Here is an 18,142-nt window from a genome sequence, read left to right as displayed (position 1 = left end):
TACATTGGACCGTGTGTTACAGAGCAACTGAATCCTGATGAAACAGGTCTACAGGTGGGCTTGTCTACATTGGACCGTGTATTACAGAGCAACTGAATCCTGATGAAACAGGTCTACAGGTGGGCTTGTCTACATTGGACCGTGTATTACAGAGCAACTGAATCCTGATGAAACAGGTCTACAGGTGGGCTTGTCTACATTGGACCGTGTATTACAGAGCAACTGAATCCTGATGAAACAGGTCTACAGGTGGGCTTGTCTCCATTGGACCGTGTATTACAGAGCAACTGAATCCTGATGAAACAGATCTACAGGTGGGCTTGTCTACATTGGACCGTGTATTACAGAGCAACTGAATCCTGATGAAACAGGTCTACAGGTGGGCTTGTCTACATTGGACCGTGTGTTACAGAGCAACTGAATCCTGATGAAACAGATCTACAGGTGGGCTTGTCTACATTGGACCGTGTATTACAGAGCAACTGAATCCTGATGAAACAGGTCTACAGGTGGGCTTGTCTCCATTGGACCGTGTATTACAGAGCAACTGAATCCTGATGAAACAGGTCTACAGGTGGGCTTGTCTACATTGGACCGTGTATTACAGAGCAACTGAATCCTGATGAAACAGGTCTACAGGTGGGCTTGTCTACATTGGACCGTGTATTACAGAGCAACTGAATCCTGATGAAACAGGTCTACAGGTGGGCTTGTCTACATTGGACCGTGTATTACAGAGCAACTGAATCCTGATGAAACAGGTCTACAGGTGGGCTTGTCTACATTGGACCGTGTATTACAGAGCAACTGAATCCTGATGAAACAGGTCTACAGGTGGGCTTGTCTACATTGGACCGTGTATTACAGAGCAACTGAATCCTGATGAAACAGGTCTACAGGTGGGCTTGTCTCCATTGGACCGTGTATTACAGAGCAACTGAATCCTGATGAAACAGGTCTACAGGTGGGCTTGTCTACATTGGACCGTGTATTACAGAGCAACTGAATCCTGATGAAACAGATCTACAGGTGGGCTTGTCTACATTGGACCGTGTATTACAGAGCAACTGAATCCTGATGAAACAGGTCTACAGGTGGGCTTGTCTACATTGGACCGTGTGTTACAGAGCAACTGAATCCTGATGAAACAGGTCTACAGGTGGGCTTGTCTACATTGGACCGTGTGTTACAGAGCAACTGAATCCTGATGAAACAGGTCTACAGGTGGGCTTGTCTACATTGGACCGTGTGTTACAGAGCAACTGAATCCTGATGAAACAGGTCTACAGGTGGGCTTGTCTACATTGGACCGTGTATTACAGAGCAACTGAATCCTGATGAAACAGGTCTACAGGTGGGCTTGTCTCCATTGGACCGTGTATTACAGAGCAACTGAATCCTGATGAAACAGATCTACAGGTGGGCTTGTCTACATTGGACCGTGTGTTACAGAGCAACTGAATCCTGATGAAACAGGTCTACAGGTGGGCTTGTCTACATTGGACCGTGTATTACAGAGCAACTGAATCCTGATGAAACAGGTCTACAGGTGGGCTTGTCTACATTGGACCGTGTATTACAGAGCAACTGAATCCTGATGAAACAGGTCTACAGGTGGGCTTGTCTCCATTGGACCGTGTATTACAGTGCAACTGAATCCTGATGAAACAGGTCTACAGGTGGGCTTGTCTACATTGGACCGTGTGTTACAGAGCAACTGAATCCTGATGAAACATATCTACAGGTGGGCTTGTCTACATTGGACCGTGTATTACAGAGCAACTGAATCCTGATGAAACAGGTCTACAGGTGGGCTTGTCTCCATTGGACCGTGTATTACAGAGCAACTGAATCCTGATGAAACAGGTCTACAGGTGGGCTTGTCTACATTGGACCGTGTATTACAGAGCAACTGAATCCTGATGAAACAGGTCTACAGGTGGGCTTGTCTACATTGGACCGTGTATTACAGAGCAACTGAATCCTGATGAAACAGGTCTACAGGTGGGCTTGTCTACATTGGACCGTGTATTACAGAGCAACTGAATCCTGATGAAACAGGTCTACAGGTGGGCTTGTCTACATTGGACCGTGTATTACAGAGCAACTGAATCCTGATGAAACAGGTCTACAGGTGGGCTTGTCTACATTGGACCGTGTATTACAGAGCAACTGAATCCTGATGAAACAGGTCTACAGGTGGGCTTGTCTCCATTGGACCGTGTATTACAGAGCAACTGAATCCTGATGAAACAGGTCTACAGGTGGGCTTGTCTACATTGGACCGTGTATTACAGAGCAACTGAATCCTGATGAAACAGATCTACAGGTGGGCTTGTCTACATTGGACCGTGTATTACAGAGCAACTGAATCCTGATGAAACAGGTCTACAGGTGGGCTTGTCTACATTGGACCGTGTGTTACAGAGCAACTGAATCCTGATGAAACAGGTCTACAGGTGGGCTTGTCTACATTGGACCGTGTGTTACAGAGCAACTGAATCCTGATGAAACAGGTCTACAGGTGGGCTTGTCTACATTGGACCGTGTGTTACAGAGCAACTGAATCCTGATGAAACAGGTCTACAGGTGGGCTTGTCTACATTGGACCGTGTGTTACAGAGCAACTGAATCCTGATGAAACAGGTCTACAGGTGGGCTTGTCTCCATTGGACCGTGTATTACAGAGCAACTGAATCCTGATGAAACAGATCTACAGGTGGGCTTGTCTACATTGGACCGTGTGTTACAGAGCAACTGAATCCTGATGAAACAGGTCTACAGGTGGGCTTGTCTACATTGGACCGTGTATTACAGAGCAACTGAATCCTGATGAAACAGGTCTACAGGTGGGCTTGTCTACATTGGACCGTGTGTTACAGAGCAACTGAATCCTGATGAAACAGGTCTACAGGTGGGCTTGTCTACATTGGACCGTGTATTACAGAGCAACTGAATCCTGATGAAACAGGTCTACAGGTGGGCTTGTCTACATTGGACCGTGTATTACAGAGCAACTGAATCCTGATGAAACAGGTCTACAGGTGGGCTTGTCTCCATTGGACCGTGTATTACAGAGCAACTGAATCCTGATGAAACAGATCTACAGGTGGGCTTGTCTACATTGGACCGTGTATTACAGAGCAACTGAATCCTGATGAAACAGGTCTACAGGTGGGCTTGTCTACATTGGACCGTGTGTTACAGAGCAACTGAATCCTGATGAAACAGATCTACAGGTGGGCTTGTCTACATTGGACCGTGTATTACAGAGCAACTGAATCCTGATGAAACAGGTCTACAGGTGGGCTTGTCTCCATTGGACCGTGTATTACAGAGCAACTGAATCCTGATGAAACAGATCTACAGGTGGGCTTGTCTACATTGGACCGTGTGTTACAGAGCAACTGAATCCTGATGAAACAGGTCTACAGGTGGGCTTGTCTACATTGGACCGTGTATTACAGAGCAACTGAATCCTGATGAAACAGGTCTACAGGTGGGCTTGTCTACATTGGACCGTGTATTACAGAGCAACTGAATCCTGATGAAACAGGTCTACAGGTGGGCTTGTCTACATTGGACCGTGTATTACAGAGCAACTGAATCCTGATGAAACAGGTCTACAGGTGGGCTTGTCTACATTGGACCGTGTATTACAGAGCAACTGAATCCTGATGAAACAGGTCTACAGGTGGGCTTGTCTACATTGGACCGTGTATTACAGAGCAACTGAATCCTGATGAAACAGGTCTACAGGTGGGCTTGTCTACATTGGACCGTGTATTACAGAGCAACTGAATCCTGATGAAACAGGTCTACAGGTGGGCTTGTCTACATTGGACCGTGTATTACAGAGCAACTGAATCCTGATGAAACAGATCTACAGGTGGGCTTGTCTACATTGGACCGTGTATTACAGAGCAACTGAATCCTGATGAAACAGGTCTACAGGTGGGCTTGTCTCCATTGGACCGTGTATTACAGAGCAACTGAATCCTGATGAAACAGGTCTACAGGTCGCCATCAGAGAGGGTTAAAGAACAGCACTATGAATATGAGCAAGTAAGTACTATACTGTGAATTTACTATCATATCAGCACTGTATAGATACATTACAGTACTGTAATCCAGTGTATTGTGCCTCACCATATTGACTGCTCTAGAAGGGGACGGTGACGGAACATTATTGGCCACCGTGCCATTGTGAATGTCCCTGGACAGCGTGGAGGGAATATCACCATGTGTGCAGCCGTTAGCCAGCAAGGCATCAGCCATCACCATGCCAACCTTAGTCCCTACAACACCGCCCTTCTCATCACATTCCTGGACACACTACACGGCATCCTCATTCCAGCCGAGCAGTGGGGTGAACCAGAGCAGCCCAGGTATGTTGTCATCTGGGACAACGTGAGTTTCCACCGGGCTGCTCTGGTTCATCGACCACCCACAGTTTGTTCTATACCTCCCACCATATTCCCCATTCCAAAACACAATTGAATAGTTTTTCCGGCATGGTGGTGGAAGGTGTATGACCGCCATCCCCTCACACGCCTCTTCAGGCAATGGATGATGCATGTGGTAAAGTTGATGTGGGGGCTTTTGGTGGCTGGATCCGTCACTCCAGTAGATTCAGTTTAGCCAGGGAGAACATCGCTTGTGATGTGGATGAGGTGCTGTTTAGCCAGGGAGAACATCGCTTGTGATGTAGATGAGGTGCTGTGGCCAGACCAAAATAGGAGGCAGGTGTAATGAACACGAGGGGAGACAGCGCTGGTTTCAAGCGTTGTTTATTGCATAGGACCACGGTAGGAGGCAGGTAGCTGGGTCCAGGGGCAGGCAGAATGTCATACACAGGAAGAGGCAGGTAGCTGGGTCCAGGGGCAGGCAGAAGGTCATACACAGGAGGAGGCAGGTAGCTGGGTCCAGGGGCAGGCAGAAGGTCATACACAGGAGGAGGCAGGTAGCTGGGTCCAGGGGCAGGCAGAAGGTCATACACAGGAGGAGGCAGGTAGCTGGGTCCAGGGGCAGGCAGAAGGTCATACACAGGAGGAGGCAGGTAGCTGGGTCCAGGGGCAGGCAGAAGGTCATACACAGGAGGAGTCAGGTAGCTGGGTCCAGGGGCAGGCAGTAGGTCATACACAGGAGGAGTCAGGTAGCTGGGTCCAGAGGCAGGCAGAAGGTCATACACATGGGGTCCAAAAGGGCAACAGTACAGGCAGGGGAAAAGGCTAGTAACATAGTCTGGGAGATCAGGCAGTAGGTAGAGAACAGGAAATCCGGCTAAAGTACAGGCAGGGAATAGGCAAAAGTCGTGGTTAGTGAGGCAGACAAAAACTATCATACACAGGAGAAGCCGATCTTGGGCACCACAGCGCTCTGCAAGCCGTGTGTCACAAAACAAACAATACCTCACAGTGACGGGGTGCAAAGAACTTAACTAAATAGTGTGTGATAATGACATACAGGTGACTAGAATTCAGGTGATTGGGATCTGGAGAGTGAGCTGCGTTCAGGGGATCTACGTGTTTGAGGATGTGAGTTTGAAGCAGACATCACAGCAGGATGTAGCCTAATGTTTTTCTTTCTTACATTTTGGATGTGTTTTTGTCTTTAGAGTTTTGAAGGAATGAGCCACACTCATTTTTTTATTTTTGTACAGAAAACCCTTTATCTTACTGAATGTTTTTCCTGTTTTACTCCTGTTGGGTACAGAAAGTGTTACATACAAAACACAAGTGTTCAAAAATACTGCAATTTGGAAATAAATGACAATGTTTTTGTTACTGTATTGCATTTGTATGTGTTTATTTATGTATATTTGAGTAGGTATACATTACTGTAACAATATTTTACAACCGGCTACAGTGTAACACTGACAATGCAAAAGGCATAAACCTACTGCTGGGATATTCAGTGTTTTGTGTTGAGCACATCATAAACCTACTGCTGGGATATTCAGTGTTTTGTGTTGAGCACATCATAAACCTACTGCTGGGATATTCAGTGTTTTGTGTTGAGCACATCATAAACCTACTGCTGGGATATTCAGTGTTTTGTGTTGAGCACATCATAAACCTACTGCTGGGATATTCAGTGTTTTGTGTTGAGCACATCATAAACCTACTGCTGGGATATTCAGTGTTTTGTGTTGAGCACATCATAAACCTACTGCTGGGATATTCAGTGTTTTGTGTTGAGCACATCATAAACCTACTGCTGGGATATTCAGTGTTTTGTGTTGAGCACATCATAAACCTACTGCTGGGATATTCAGTGTTTTGTGTTGAGCACATCATAAACCTACTGCTGGGATATTCAGTGTTTTGTGTTGAGCACATCATAAACCTACTGCTGGGATATTCAGTGTTTTGTGTTGAGCACATCATAAACCTACTGCTGGGATATTCAGTGTTTTGTGTTGAGCACATCATAAACCTACTGCTGGGATATTCAGTGTTTTGTGTTGAGCACATCATAAACCTACTGCTGGGATATTCAGTGTTTTGTGTTGAGCACACCATAAACCTACTGCTGGGATATTCAGTGTTTTGTGTTGAGCACATCAGTGTGTTGTTGGTTGGTAGACAGATCTATTCATATGACGTGTGTCATTTTGATGCAAAAAAAAACAAACATGGAAAGCAATAACAGTTTTGAATGCAGTGTTTGCTATTGCTACAGATTTGTAGAGGTTTGTGTTTACAGATTTGGGAAAATGGCCCAATGATTCAGCAAACATGTGTAAACAACTGTGGAAAACTGTAAATGAAATATTTTCCATTTCAGAGGATAAGTATTGAGATGGTCTGTATTTGAATCTTGCATCTTTGAAAGAATATTGTTGGCGCCATAGCAGGGCCTCTCACCTTCCTCCAGGGTTTCTCCTGTTTATCTAAACACGCTTTCACTGCTTCCCCTGGCCTATGTTTTGACACGCAGTACAATATGGCTACAGGCCCGGGCCATGGTAATCCACTGCTACAATAGCACACTGACTGAGACAGTAAGTGATACCCCATTGTGGCTCTCTCTGCACCTTGGCTTCATTGTGGCTCTCTCTGCACCTTGGCTCCATTGTGGCTCTCTCTGTACCTTGGCTTCATTGTGGCTCTCTCTGCACCTTGGCTCCATTGTGGCTCTCTCTGTACCTTGGCTCCATTGTGGCTCTCTCTGTACCTTGGCTTCATTGTGGCTCTCTCTGCACCTTGGCTCCATTGTGGCTCTCTCTGCACCTTGGCTCCATTGTGGCTCTCTCTGCACCTTGGCTTCATTGTGGCTCTCTGCACCTTGGCTCCATTGTGGCTCTCTGCACCTTGGCTTCATTGTGGCTCTCTGCACCTTGGCTCCATTGTGGCTCTCTGCACATTGGCTCCATTGTGGCTCTCTCTGTACCTTGGCTCCATTGTGGCTCCCTCTGCACCTTGGCTCCATTGTGGCTCTCTGCACCTTGGCTCCATTGTGGCTCTCTCTGCACCTTGGCTCCATTGTGGCTCTCTGCACCTTGGCTCCATTGTGGCCAAAGTGGATAAATAGGCTACACCACGTCGCCCGCCTCTCCTCCTCTTTTCCTCTTCTGCTTTCCCTCTGCTCCTCTCTTCTACTTTCCCTCTCATCTCCCTGGCTTTCTCAAAAACGTCTTGAAGGTAATATTTGATACTAATAATGTAAATGTGATCATCCTGAGGTAGTGATGTGGTGTCATGTCTGACAGCTTTTATGAAGGATGGATCTTATCTGTCCATCACAGGAAGGCAGGTGTCCGTCGTGTAAACAGAGAAGGAGGAGAGGAGACGGGGGGGGGAGAAAGAGGAGCAACAGGTGGAAGAAGAGAGGGGTGGAGGAGGGGGAGAGAGGTGGAGGAGGGGAGAGAGGTGGAGTGGGAGGAGGGAGAGAGGAGGCGGAGTGGAAGGAGGGAGAGAGGTGGAGTGGGAGGAGGGAGAGAGGCGGAGTGGGAGGAGGGAGAGAGGCGGGTGGGAGGAGGGAGAAAGGCGGAGTGGGAGGAGGGAGAGAGGCAGAGTGGGAGGAGGGAGAGAGGCGGAGTGGGAGGAGGGAGAGAGGCGGAGTGGGAGGAGGGAGAAAGGCGGAGTGGGAGGAGGGAGAGAGGCAGAGTGGGAGGAGGGAGAGAGGCGGAGTGGGAGGAGGGAGAGAGGCGGAGTGGGAGGAGGGAGAGAGGCGGAGTGGGTGGAGGGAGAGAGGCAGAGTGGGAGGAGGGAGAAAAGTATTTAAGAGGCTGTCCATCTCCCCCTCCTCACCGTTCTTCGTTACTCTCCCTCTACGTGTCCAACAGCAGGCCAGCACTCCTCATTTGCTCAGGTAAGGAAGAAAGGTTGACTCAGGAATTAATGCAGTTTTTCAGCAACAGGCAAAACAATTCAGCCCTTCTGCTCTTCAGGAGGTAGTTCTGTCTAGCACGGTCAAACGTGTAGCAGATGAAATATATTTCAGCTGTTTGTGATCTAGAGACAATGATACAAAGTTTGCGTTGCTGTAACCCTAAACAACGTCATTATAACTTTGACAGAGAGGGGAAAGCACACAGCCTGTACTGTAGACTTCACTACTCTGTGTGTTTGGTGATTTCATGTCTATTCCCTGGTCTATTCCGGTGTGATGTTAGCCTCTATAGAGTTTCTGACCTGTTGTGTTTCCTCTGTCCTGACTGACCTCTCTCTTCTTTTTCTTCTTTATTTTCTGTTTATGTAAATATCTTGCTCAAAGGAGGTAAATCTAGATTTTTCCTAAACAAGAATGAGCTCAGATTTCTGTTGGGATAAAGTGAATTTGATACAGTGTAAATGTAATTGTAGGGAAAGAAGTAGAGTGGTCAGGGAAGAGGGGTGGGAGAGGTGGAGGTAATATGGAGAGGTGGGGAAGGGATGGGGTGCTAAGGGAAGGTGGAGGGGTGGGATGGAGAGGTAGAGAGGTGGAATAAAGAGATGGAGGGGGGGATAAAGAGATGTAGAGCTGAGGGGTGGGACAATGAGATGGAGGGGTGGGATAGAGATATGGAGAGATGTAGGGGTGGGATAGAGATATGGAGAGATGTAGGGGTGGGATAAAGAGATGGAGGGGTGGGATAGAGACATGGAGGGGTGGGATAAAGAGATGTAGGGGTGGGATAACGAGATGGAGGGGTGGGATAGAGATATGGAGAGATGTAGGGGTGGGATAAAGAGATGTAGGGGTGGGATAAAGAGATGGAGGGGTGGGATAAAGAGATGGAGGGGTGGGATAAAGAGATGGAGGGGGATAAAGAGATGGAGGGGTGGGATAAAGAGATGGAGGGGTGGGATAGAGATATGGAGAGATGTAGGGGTGGGATAAAGAGATGTAGGGGTGGGATAACGAGATGGAGGGGTGGGATAGAGATATGGAGAGATGTAGGGGTGGGATAAAGAGATGTAGGGGTGGGATAAAGAGATGTAGGGGTGGGATAAAGAGATGGGGTGGGATAAAGAGATGGAGGGGGATAAAGAGATGGAGGGTGGGATAAAGAGATGGAGGGGTGGGATAAAGAGATGGAGGGGTGGGACAAAGAGATGGAGGGGTGGGATAAAGAGATGTAGGGGGATAAAGAGATGGAGGGGTGGGATAAAGAGATGGAGGGGTGGGATAAAGAGATGGAGGGGTGGGATGAAGAGATGTAGGGGTGGGATGAAGAGATGTAGGGGTGGGATAAAGAGATGGAGGGGTGGGATGAAGAGATGTAGGGGTGGGATGAAGAGATGGAGGGGTGGGATAAAGAGATGGAGGCGTAGGATAAAGAGATGGAGGGGTGGGATAAAGAGATGGAGGGGTGGGATGAAGAGATGTAGGGGGTGGGATGAAGAGATGGAGGGGTAAGATAAAGAGATGGAGGGGTGGGATAAAGAGATGGAGGGGTGGGATGAAGAGATGTAGGGGTGGGATGAAGAGATGGAGGGGTGGGATAAAGAGATGGAGGCGTAGGATAAAGAGATGGAGGGGTGGGATAAAGAGATGGAGGGGTGGGATGAAGAGATGTAGGGGTGGGATGAAGAGATGGAGGGGTAGGATAAAGAGATGGAGGGGTGGGATGAAGAGATGTAGGGGTGGGATGAAGAGATGTAGGGGTGGGATAAAGAGATGGAGGGGTGGGATAAAGAGATGGAGGGGTGGGATAAAGAGATGGAGGGGTGGGATAAAGAGATGGAGGGGTGGGATAAAGAGATGTAGGGGTGGGATAAAGAGATGAAGGGGTGGGATAAAGAGATGTAGGGGTGGGATAAAGAGATGAAGGGGTGGGATAAAGAGATGGAGGGGTGGGATAAAGAGATGGAGGGGTGGGATAAAGAGATGGAGGGGTAGGATAAAGAGATGTAGGGGTGGGATAAAGAGATGGCGGGGTGGGATGGAGGCAGGATGGTGGGATACATACACCTGTCTCCTCTGTTACCAACCATCCAGTCCAGCTCAGGTAGAGACTAGCTCAGGTTCCTATGGTCCCAGTTCCTCCTGTACTGGTTTGGATAGGACAGGGCTATATGGTTAGAGAAAGGGTTAGAGTTAGAGCGAGGTGTGTTTCTACCTGGTGTGAGTTTCACTCTTATCAGAAGGCTGGAGTTCACATATCCTGCTCACTATTACCTATCTCCTTTCCATTACAGTGTCTCAATGTGGCTCCCCACAGATCCAGGATCAACTTATCCTTAAGTGGGGAAACTAATCATCAATCATCATCATACTCCATGGCTAACTGTCTGGGGCTTTAGTAAGGTAGTAGGACTCTTGGGGTTTGTAGTTCTTCAGGTGTTGGGTAGGATGACTTTATACTTGTGACTAATTCAGGAACTAGACAGGGTTGAGGAACAAGCAGCTCTCTCTGTCTATTCATCCATCCCTCTCTCTCTCGTCCTATCTGTCCTGCCGTGCTCAGCAGACATGGTGATTGCTAACTCAGTTGATACTGTACCAGTGGAGGCTGCTGAGGGGAGGATGGATCATAATAATGGAATGGAATGATATCAAACACATTTTTGGGGGAGTGTTTCATGTGTTTGATATCACTCCATTCCAGCCATTATTATGAGATGTTCTCCTCTCACCAGCCTCCACTGCTCTCTACAGTGTGTTTGACTGATCCGTCTGATCCTGGCTCAGCTTCCATGAGAAAATACAAACACTCTGCACAGGCTACATCACTTGATGTCCTACTACAATGTGAAACACCTACTCATTATCCTAACCATGTCTATTGTCTTTCTACCTCTGTAGTATGTCTAACCCTACCAAAACAGAGAATGTGTCCACCTTGGAGACTGCCATGCAGCTGATGATCCAGACCTTCCATAAGTATTCTGGAGACGAGGGCGACAAATACACCCTGAGCAGAGCAGAGCTCAAAGTGATGCTCTCTGCAGAGCTGGGCAACTACCTGGGGGTAAGGAGCTTCACACACACACAGACACACACGCACAGACACACAGCATAAAAGTCTTCCTCTCTCCCTTACCCAGAATGCCCAGGACAAGGAAGCAGTGGACAAGGTGATGGGGGACCTGGATGCCAACAATGATGGAGAGGTGGACTTCACTGAGTTTGTTATCCTGGTGGGGGCGCTCACCGTCGCCTGCAACGACTTCTTCCTGGAGTACAACGACAAGGGGGAGAAGAAGTGAACACAACACACACACACGTACACTCACACATATCTATGCTCTCTCTCTCACACTCACTCACTCACTGAGGAAAGGAGGACAATTTATGAGACATCTCCACTCAAATCCTGGCTAGGCTTAATGTATACTGTTTAATAACAGAGACCTACACACACCATACATACCACACACATGCACACACACAATCTGAGATGTTCATAGATGCATCGTGGCACACTGGGCAGTGTGTTTTTGTGTTTAGTGTGTGTGCCATCTCGATCCAAACCCAACACACAGAAGTTTATTCCATAGTAAAAATGTGGAGTTTAAATCATCATTAATAACAGTCATTGTTGAATATGTGAATACAATTTCTCTATATTTTCATTTGTTTTGTAAACTCCCTCCTCGATAGAATAAACATGACATTTAACCAAAGCTTGTTGTGGAGTATTGTTGTGGTTTCTGGATACTTTGTGTGTATGTTTGGGATATTCCTCATTTTACCCAGTCTCTCTGATGGAGAGGAGTAGTAACACAGTCTGGCCACCAGATGGGAGCAGAGTGAGAGACTCTTCAGGGATGGACATTTGTGTCTGTGCTGCACTTCCATTAACTTAATCAAATCCAATTTTGTTGTGGTTTCTGGATACTTTGTGTGTATGTTTGGGATATTCCTCATTTCACCCAGTCTCTCTGATGGAGAGGAGTAGTAACACAGTCTGGCCACCAGATGGGAGCAGAGTGAGAGACTCTCCAGGGATGGACTTTTGTGTCTGTGCTGCACTTCCATTAACTTAATCAAATCCAATTTTATTGGTCACATACACGTGTTTAGCAGATGTTATTGCGGGTGCAGCGAAATGCTTGTGTTTGTAGCTCTAACAGTTCAGTAATATCTAACAAGTATTTCACAACATATACACACACATCTAAGTAAAGGAATGGAATTAAGAATATATAAATATATGATGAGCAATGTCAGAGCGGCATAGAGTAAGATACAGTAGAATAGAATACAGTATATACATACGAGATGAGTAATGAAAAATGTGTAAAAATGATTAAAGTGAATAGCGGTCCATTTATTAAAGTGGCCAGTGATTCCAGGTCTATGTATATGGGCAGCAGCCTCTAATGTGTTAGTGATGGCTATTTAACAATCTGATGGCCTTGAGACAGAAGCTGTTTTTCAGTCTCTCGGTTCCAGCCTTGATGACCTTTTTGGCCTTCCTGTGACATTGGGTGCTCTAGGTGTCTTGGAGGGCAGATAGTTTGCATCGGGCAGACCGCACCACCCTCTGGAGAGCCCTGCGGTCACGGGCGGTGCAGTTGTCGTACCAGGCAGTGATACAGCCGACAGGATGCTCTCAATTGTGCATCTGTAAAAGTTTGTGAGGGTTTTTGGTGCCAAGCCAAATTTCTTCAGCCTCCTGAGGTTGAAGATGCGCTGTTGCGCCTTCTTCACACCACTGTCTGTGTGGGTGGACCATTTCAGTTTGTCAGTGATGTGTATGCAGAGGAACTTGAAGCTTTCCACCTTCTCCACTGCGGTCCCGTCGAGGTCATTCTGAAGGATATTACCTGAATAGCCTGATATTTTACATTACCACTGATACCAATAGTACCTGGATGGCCTGACAGTTACAGATCAGTTTCATCCATACCTTATGAAGATCTGTGAGCTCTACAATGAGCTCTATAATCTGTCCAACAACAGATCTCAGAACTGTGTTCCACGCTGACCCATCTTAGACTGTCCTCTCATTTTTAAGATGTTCTTCCTAAAGTTGAATCCAAAGCCAACATTACTGAATATTAAACCTTTAGAATTAGCAGAACAGACAGAATCCCTCAGGAAACAGATATTCAGGATGTTGGTAGTCTATACCAAATATGAAATATTTCCATTGTCGATGAACACTGATGTGGTACAGAATTGTAATGTGATAGGAATGCATTAATCAAACATTACAAATGGTACTACAACACACATGCAAACACACAATCCTGTAAATGTGCACATACAACAGTTGGTTGGCAGTAGGAAGAACTTGAAATGACCTTGAAACAGGCCTGTTAGTACAGTAATAGTTTATTTTACTGTAACGCTACAGCACTTTGAATCAGGTTTCTGGCCATAATGTTTGTTTTACTGTAAAGCTACAGCACTTTGAATCAGGTTACTGGCCATAATGTTTGTTTTACTGTAAAGCTACAGCACTTTGAATCAGGTTACTGGCCATAATGTTTGTTTTACTGTAAAGCTACAGCACTTTGAATCAGGTTACTGGCCATAATGTTTGTTTTACTGTAAAGCTATGGCTCTTTGAATCAGGTTACTGGCCATAATGTTTGTTTTACTGTAAAGCTATGGCTCTTTGAATCAGGTTACTGGCCATAATGTTTGTTTTACTGTAAAGCTACGGGTCTTTGAATCAGGTTACTGGCCAAAATGTTTATTTTACTATAAAGCTACAGCACTTTGAATCAGGTTGCTGGCCATAATGCTTGTTTTACTGTAAAGCTACAGCACTTTGAATCAGGTTACTGGCCATAATGTTTGTTTTACTGTAAAGCTATGGCTCTTTGAATCAGGTTACTGGCCATAATGTTTGTTTTACTGTAAAGCTACGGCTCTTTGAAACAGGTTACTGGCCATAATGTTTGTTTTACTGTAAAGCTACGGGTCTTTGAATCAGATTACTGGCCATAATGTTTGTTTTACTGTAAAGCTATGGCTCTTTGAATCAGGTTACTGGTCATAATGTTTGTTTTACTGTAAAGCTACGGCTCTTTGAAACAGGTTACTGGCCATAATGTTTGTTTTACTGTAAAACTACGGCTCTTTGAATCAGGTTACTGGCCATCAGCAGCATTAATCTTAGAAAGACAGGAAATTATATTTTATTTTGTGTGTTTTATGTGAACTCAGGGTAATTCCAATACCGTTTCAAGTGTGTGTGTGTGTTGGTGTGTGTGTGTGTGTGTGTGTGTGTGTGTGTGTGTGCGTCAGAAGAACATATAACAGAAACTGAATGTTGAACTGAACCTACAACCTTTATTGCACAGGAACAAAGCTGTGAGCGGTTATTGGAGGACAACGCTCTCCTCTGAGTGGGGAATGGAGAAACACACAGAGACAAAGTGAGAGGGACAGAGGAGAGAGAGAACAAGAAGAAAGGACAGAGGAGAGAGAGAACAAGGGAATGAAGGAGGGAGGGGATGGACAGCACTCTGTTTGCGTCACATCTCTAAAGCCAGGTCCTGAAGGGAAAGAGAGGACTCCACTCCACTCCACAGGATTTCACAGCTCTCTGATAGGCTTTACACACTCCTGGGCCTTTCCTGGGGATGTCCTGGGGTTATCCTGGCCCTCTCCTGGGGATGTCCTGGGACTCTCCTGGGGATGTCCTGGGCCTTTCCTGGGGTTCGTCTGGGGATGTCCTGGGGTTATCCTGGCCCTCTCGTGGGGATGTCATGGGCCTCTCCTGGGGATGTCCTGGGCCTTTCCTGGGGATGTCCTGGGGTTCTTCTGGGGATGTCCTGGGGTTATCCTGGCCCTCTCGTGGGGATGTCATGGGCCTCTCCTGGGGATGTCCTGGGGATGTCCTGGGGTTTTTCTGGGGATGTCCTGGGGTTATCCTGGCCCCCATCTCCTGGGGATGTCATGGGCCTCTCCTGGGGATGTCCTGGGGTTTTTCTGGGGATGTCCTGGGGTTATTCTGGCCCTCTCCTGGGGATGTCCTGGGCCTTTCCTGGGGATGTCCTGGGGTTCTTCTGGGGATGTCCTGGGGTTATCCTGGCCCTCTCCTAGGGATGTCCTGGGCCTCTCCTGGGGATGTCCTAGGGTTCTCCTGGGGATGTCCTGGTGTTGTTCTGGGGTTCTCCTGGGCCTCTCCTGGGGATGTCCTGGGGTTCTCCTGGGCCTCTCCTGGGGATGTCCTGGGGTTCTCCTGGGGATCTCCTGGGAATGTCCTGGGGTTCACCTGGGAATACCCTGGACTACCCCACTGTGAAAAGCCTGTGTCCCACAGAGTGACGCAAGGTCATGGAAGGGGATCACTCAGGATGGCAGTTAACACTCAGCTGGAGGTATATTTTGCTGGCTGGCTGGCTGGCTGGCTGGCTGGCTGGCTGGCTGGCTGGCTGGCTGGGTGTGTGTGTGTGTGTGTGTGTGTGTGTGTGTGCGTGCGTGCGTGCGTGCGTGCGTGCGTGCGTGCGTGCATGCGTGCGTGCGTGTGTGCGTGCGTGTGTGTGTCCAAATCCCACCCCACCAGGACCTGTTGAGGAACAGAGGAACAGAGGGATGGAGAGAGATTGACAGAGTGAACATAACATGAGGAATCTGTCGTTCAGAGATGGACAGAGAAGAGGGGAGGAGATAGAAAAAGTGTAGAAAGAAAGGAGGGGGCTGAGAGAGCAGGAGTGAGGGAAGGAAGGTGGTGCTTCAGTGTGTAGGTGGGCTGGTTATTACCCTAATTTCAATCAATGTCTATACTACAGATGTCCAGGGAGAGAGAGAACGAGGGAAGAGGTGAGACAGCGAGGGAAGTAACTCTCTTGCACATTGCGTCGGACAGATATGATAATGCAGTGGGAAATGAGTACACACACACATCGGACATTAAGTAAATTAACCTGGTCCATTACTGTAACAACTATAGGTGGCGTGTGTTCTGACAATAATAATAATACAGCATTACACACTGGAGAGAGTCAGCTACAGAGCACAACACAATCTGAGAGAGGGAGGACAGGAGGCAGAATGAGGAGAGGAGAGAGGGGGAAGGAGGAGAGGAGAGAGGGAGAAGTAGGAGAGGAGAGAGTCAGCTACAGAGCACAACACAATCTGAGAGAGGGAGGACAGGAGGGAGAAGGAGGGAGGACAGGTGGGGGAAGGAGGAGAGGACAGGAGGCGGAAGGAGGAGAGGAGAGAGTCAGCTACAGAGCATAACACAATCTGAGAGAGGGAGGACAGGAGGCAAAAGGAGGAGAGGAGAGAGTCAGCTACAGAGCACAACACAATCTGAGAGAGGGAGGACAGGAGGCGAAAGGAGGAGAGGAGAGAGTCAGCTACAGAGCACAACACAATCTGAGAGAGGGAGGACAGGAGGCAAAAGGAGGAGAGGAGAGAGTCAGCTACAGAGCACAACACAATCTGAGAGAGGGAGGACAGGAGGAGGGAGGAGAGGAGAGAGTCAGCTACAGAGCACAACACAATCTGAGAGAGGGAGGACAGGAGGCTGAAGTAGGAGAGGAGAGAGTCAGCTACAGAGCACAACACAATCTGAGAGAGGGAGGACAGGAGGGAGAAGGAGGGAGGACAGGTGGGGGAAGGAGGAGAGGAGAGAGGTGGAAGGAGGAGAGGGCAGGAGGGGGAAGGAGGGGAGGACATGAGGAGGAAGGAGGAGAGGAGAGAGGGGGAAGGAGGGAAGGACAGGAGGCAAAAGGAGGAGAGGAGAGAGTCAGCTACAGAGCACAACACAATCTGAGAGAGGGAGGACAGGAGGCGGAAGGAGGAGAGGAGAGAGTCAGCTACAGAGCACAACACAATCTGAGAGAGGGAGGACAGGAGGCAAAAGGAGGAGAGAGTCAGCTACAGAGCACAACACAATCTGAGAGAGGGAGGACAGGAGGCGGAAGGAGGAGAGGAGAGAGTCAGCTACAGAGCACAACACAATCTGAGAGAGGGAGGACAGGAGGCGGAAGTAGGAGAGGAGAGAGTCAGCTACAGAGCACAACACAATCTGAGAGAGGGAGGACAGGAGGGAGAAGGAGGGAGGACAGGTGGGGGAAGGAGGAGAGGAGAGAGGGGGAAGGAGGAGGGCAGGAGGGGGAAGGAGGGGAGGACATGAGGAGGAAGGAGGAGAGGAGAGAGGGGGAAGGAGGGAAGGACAGGAGGGGGAAGGAGGAGGCGGTGGCCCGTTCCTGTAGGTTCATGCTCTACAACATCCGCAGAGTACGACCCTGCCTCACACAGGAAGCGGCGCAGGTCCTAATCCAGGCACTTGTCATCTCCCGTCTGGATTACTGCAACTCGCTGTTGGCTGGGCTCCCTGCCTGTGCCATTAAACCCCTACAACTCATCCAGAACGCCGCAGCCCGTCTGGTGTTCAACCTTCCCAAGTTCTCTCACGTCACCCCGCTCCTCCGCTCTCTCCACTGGCTTCCAGTTGAAGCTCGCATCCGCCACAAGACCATGGTGCTTGCCTACGGAGCTGTGAGGGGAACGGCACCTCAGTACCTCCAGGCTCTGATCAGGCCCTACACCCAAACAAGGGCACTGCGTTCATCCACCTCTGGCCTGCTCGCCTCCCTACCACTGAGGAAGTACAGTTCCCGCTCAGCCCAGTCAAAACTGTTCGCTGCTCTGGCCCCCCAATGGTGGAACAAACTCCCTCACGACGCCAGGACAGCGGAGTCAATCACCACCTTCCGGAGACACCTGAAACCCCACCTCTTTAAGGAATACCTAGGATAGGATAAAGTAATCCTTCTCACCCCCCCCTTAAAAGACCTAG

At 48.2% G+C, this 18,142-nt stretch overlaps 1 protein-coding gene across 2 annotated transcripts; it reads left to right on the top strand.

Moving 5' to 3' along the window:
• The first annotated feature begins 8,233 nt into the window (after positions 1-8,233).
• Positions 8,234-12,056, top strand: s100t (S100 calcium binding protein T). 2 transcript variants are annotated; one of them, XM_065027767.1, is made up of 3 exons: positions 8,234-8,316; positions 11,236-11,401; positions 11,478-12,056. In XM_065027767.1, exons 2-3 carry the CDS (start codon positions 11,237-11,239, stop codon positions 11,637-11,639), a joined length of 327 nt encoding a protein of 108 aa, XP_064883839.1. In that variant the 5' UTR covers positions 8,234-8,316; position 11,236; the 3' UTR covers positions 11,640-12,056. The 2 variants fall into 2 exon arrangements, with proteins under 2 accessions (XP_064883839.1, XP_064883840.1); XM_065027768.1 differs by lacking the exon at positions 8,234-8,316 and adding an exon at positions 10,629-10,737.
• The last annotated feature ends 6,086 nt before the right edge of the window (positions 12,057-18,142 follow it).

The sequence above is a fragment of the Oncorhynchus nerka genome, linkage group LG14 (genome assembly GCF_034236695.1).
Source record: "Oncorhynchus nerka isolate Pitt River linkage group LG14, Oner_Uvic_2.0, whole genome shotgun sequence".
Taxonomy (NCBI): Eukaryota; Metazoa; Chordata; class Actinopteri; order Salmoniformes; family Salmonidae; genus Oncorhynchus; species Oncorhynchus nerka.
Note: the sequence above shows the minus strand (reverse complement) of the source record. Positions and strands in the feature narration are given on the sequence as shown.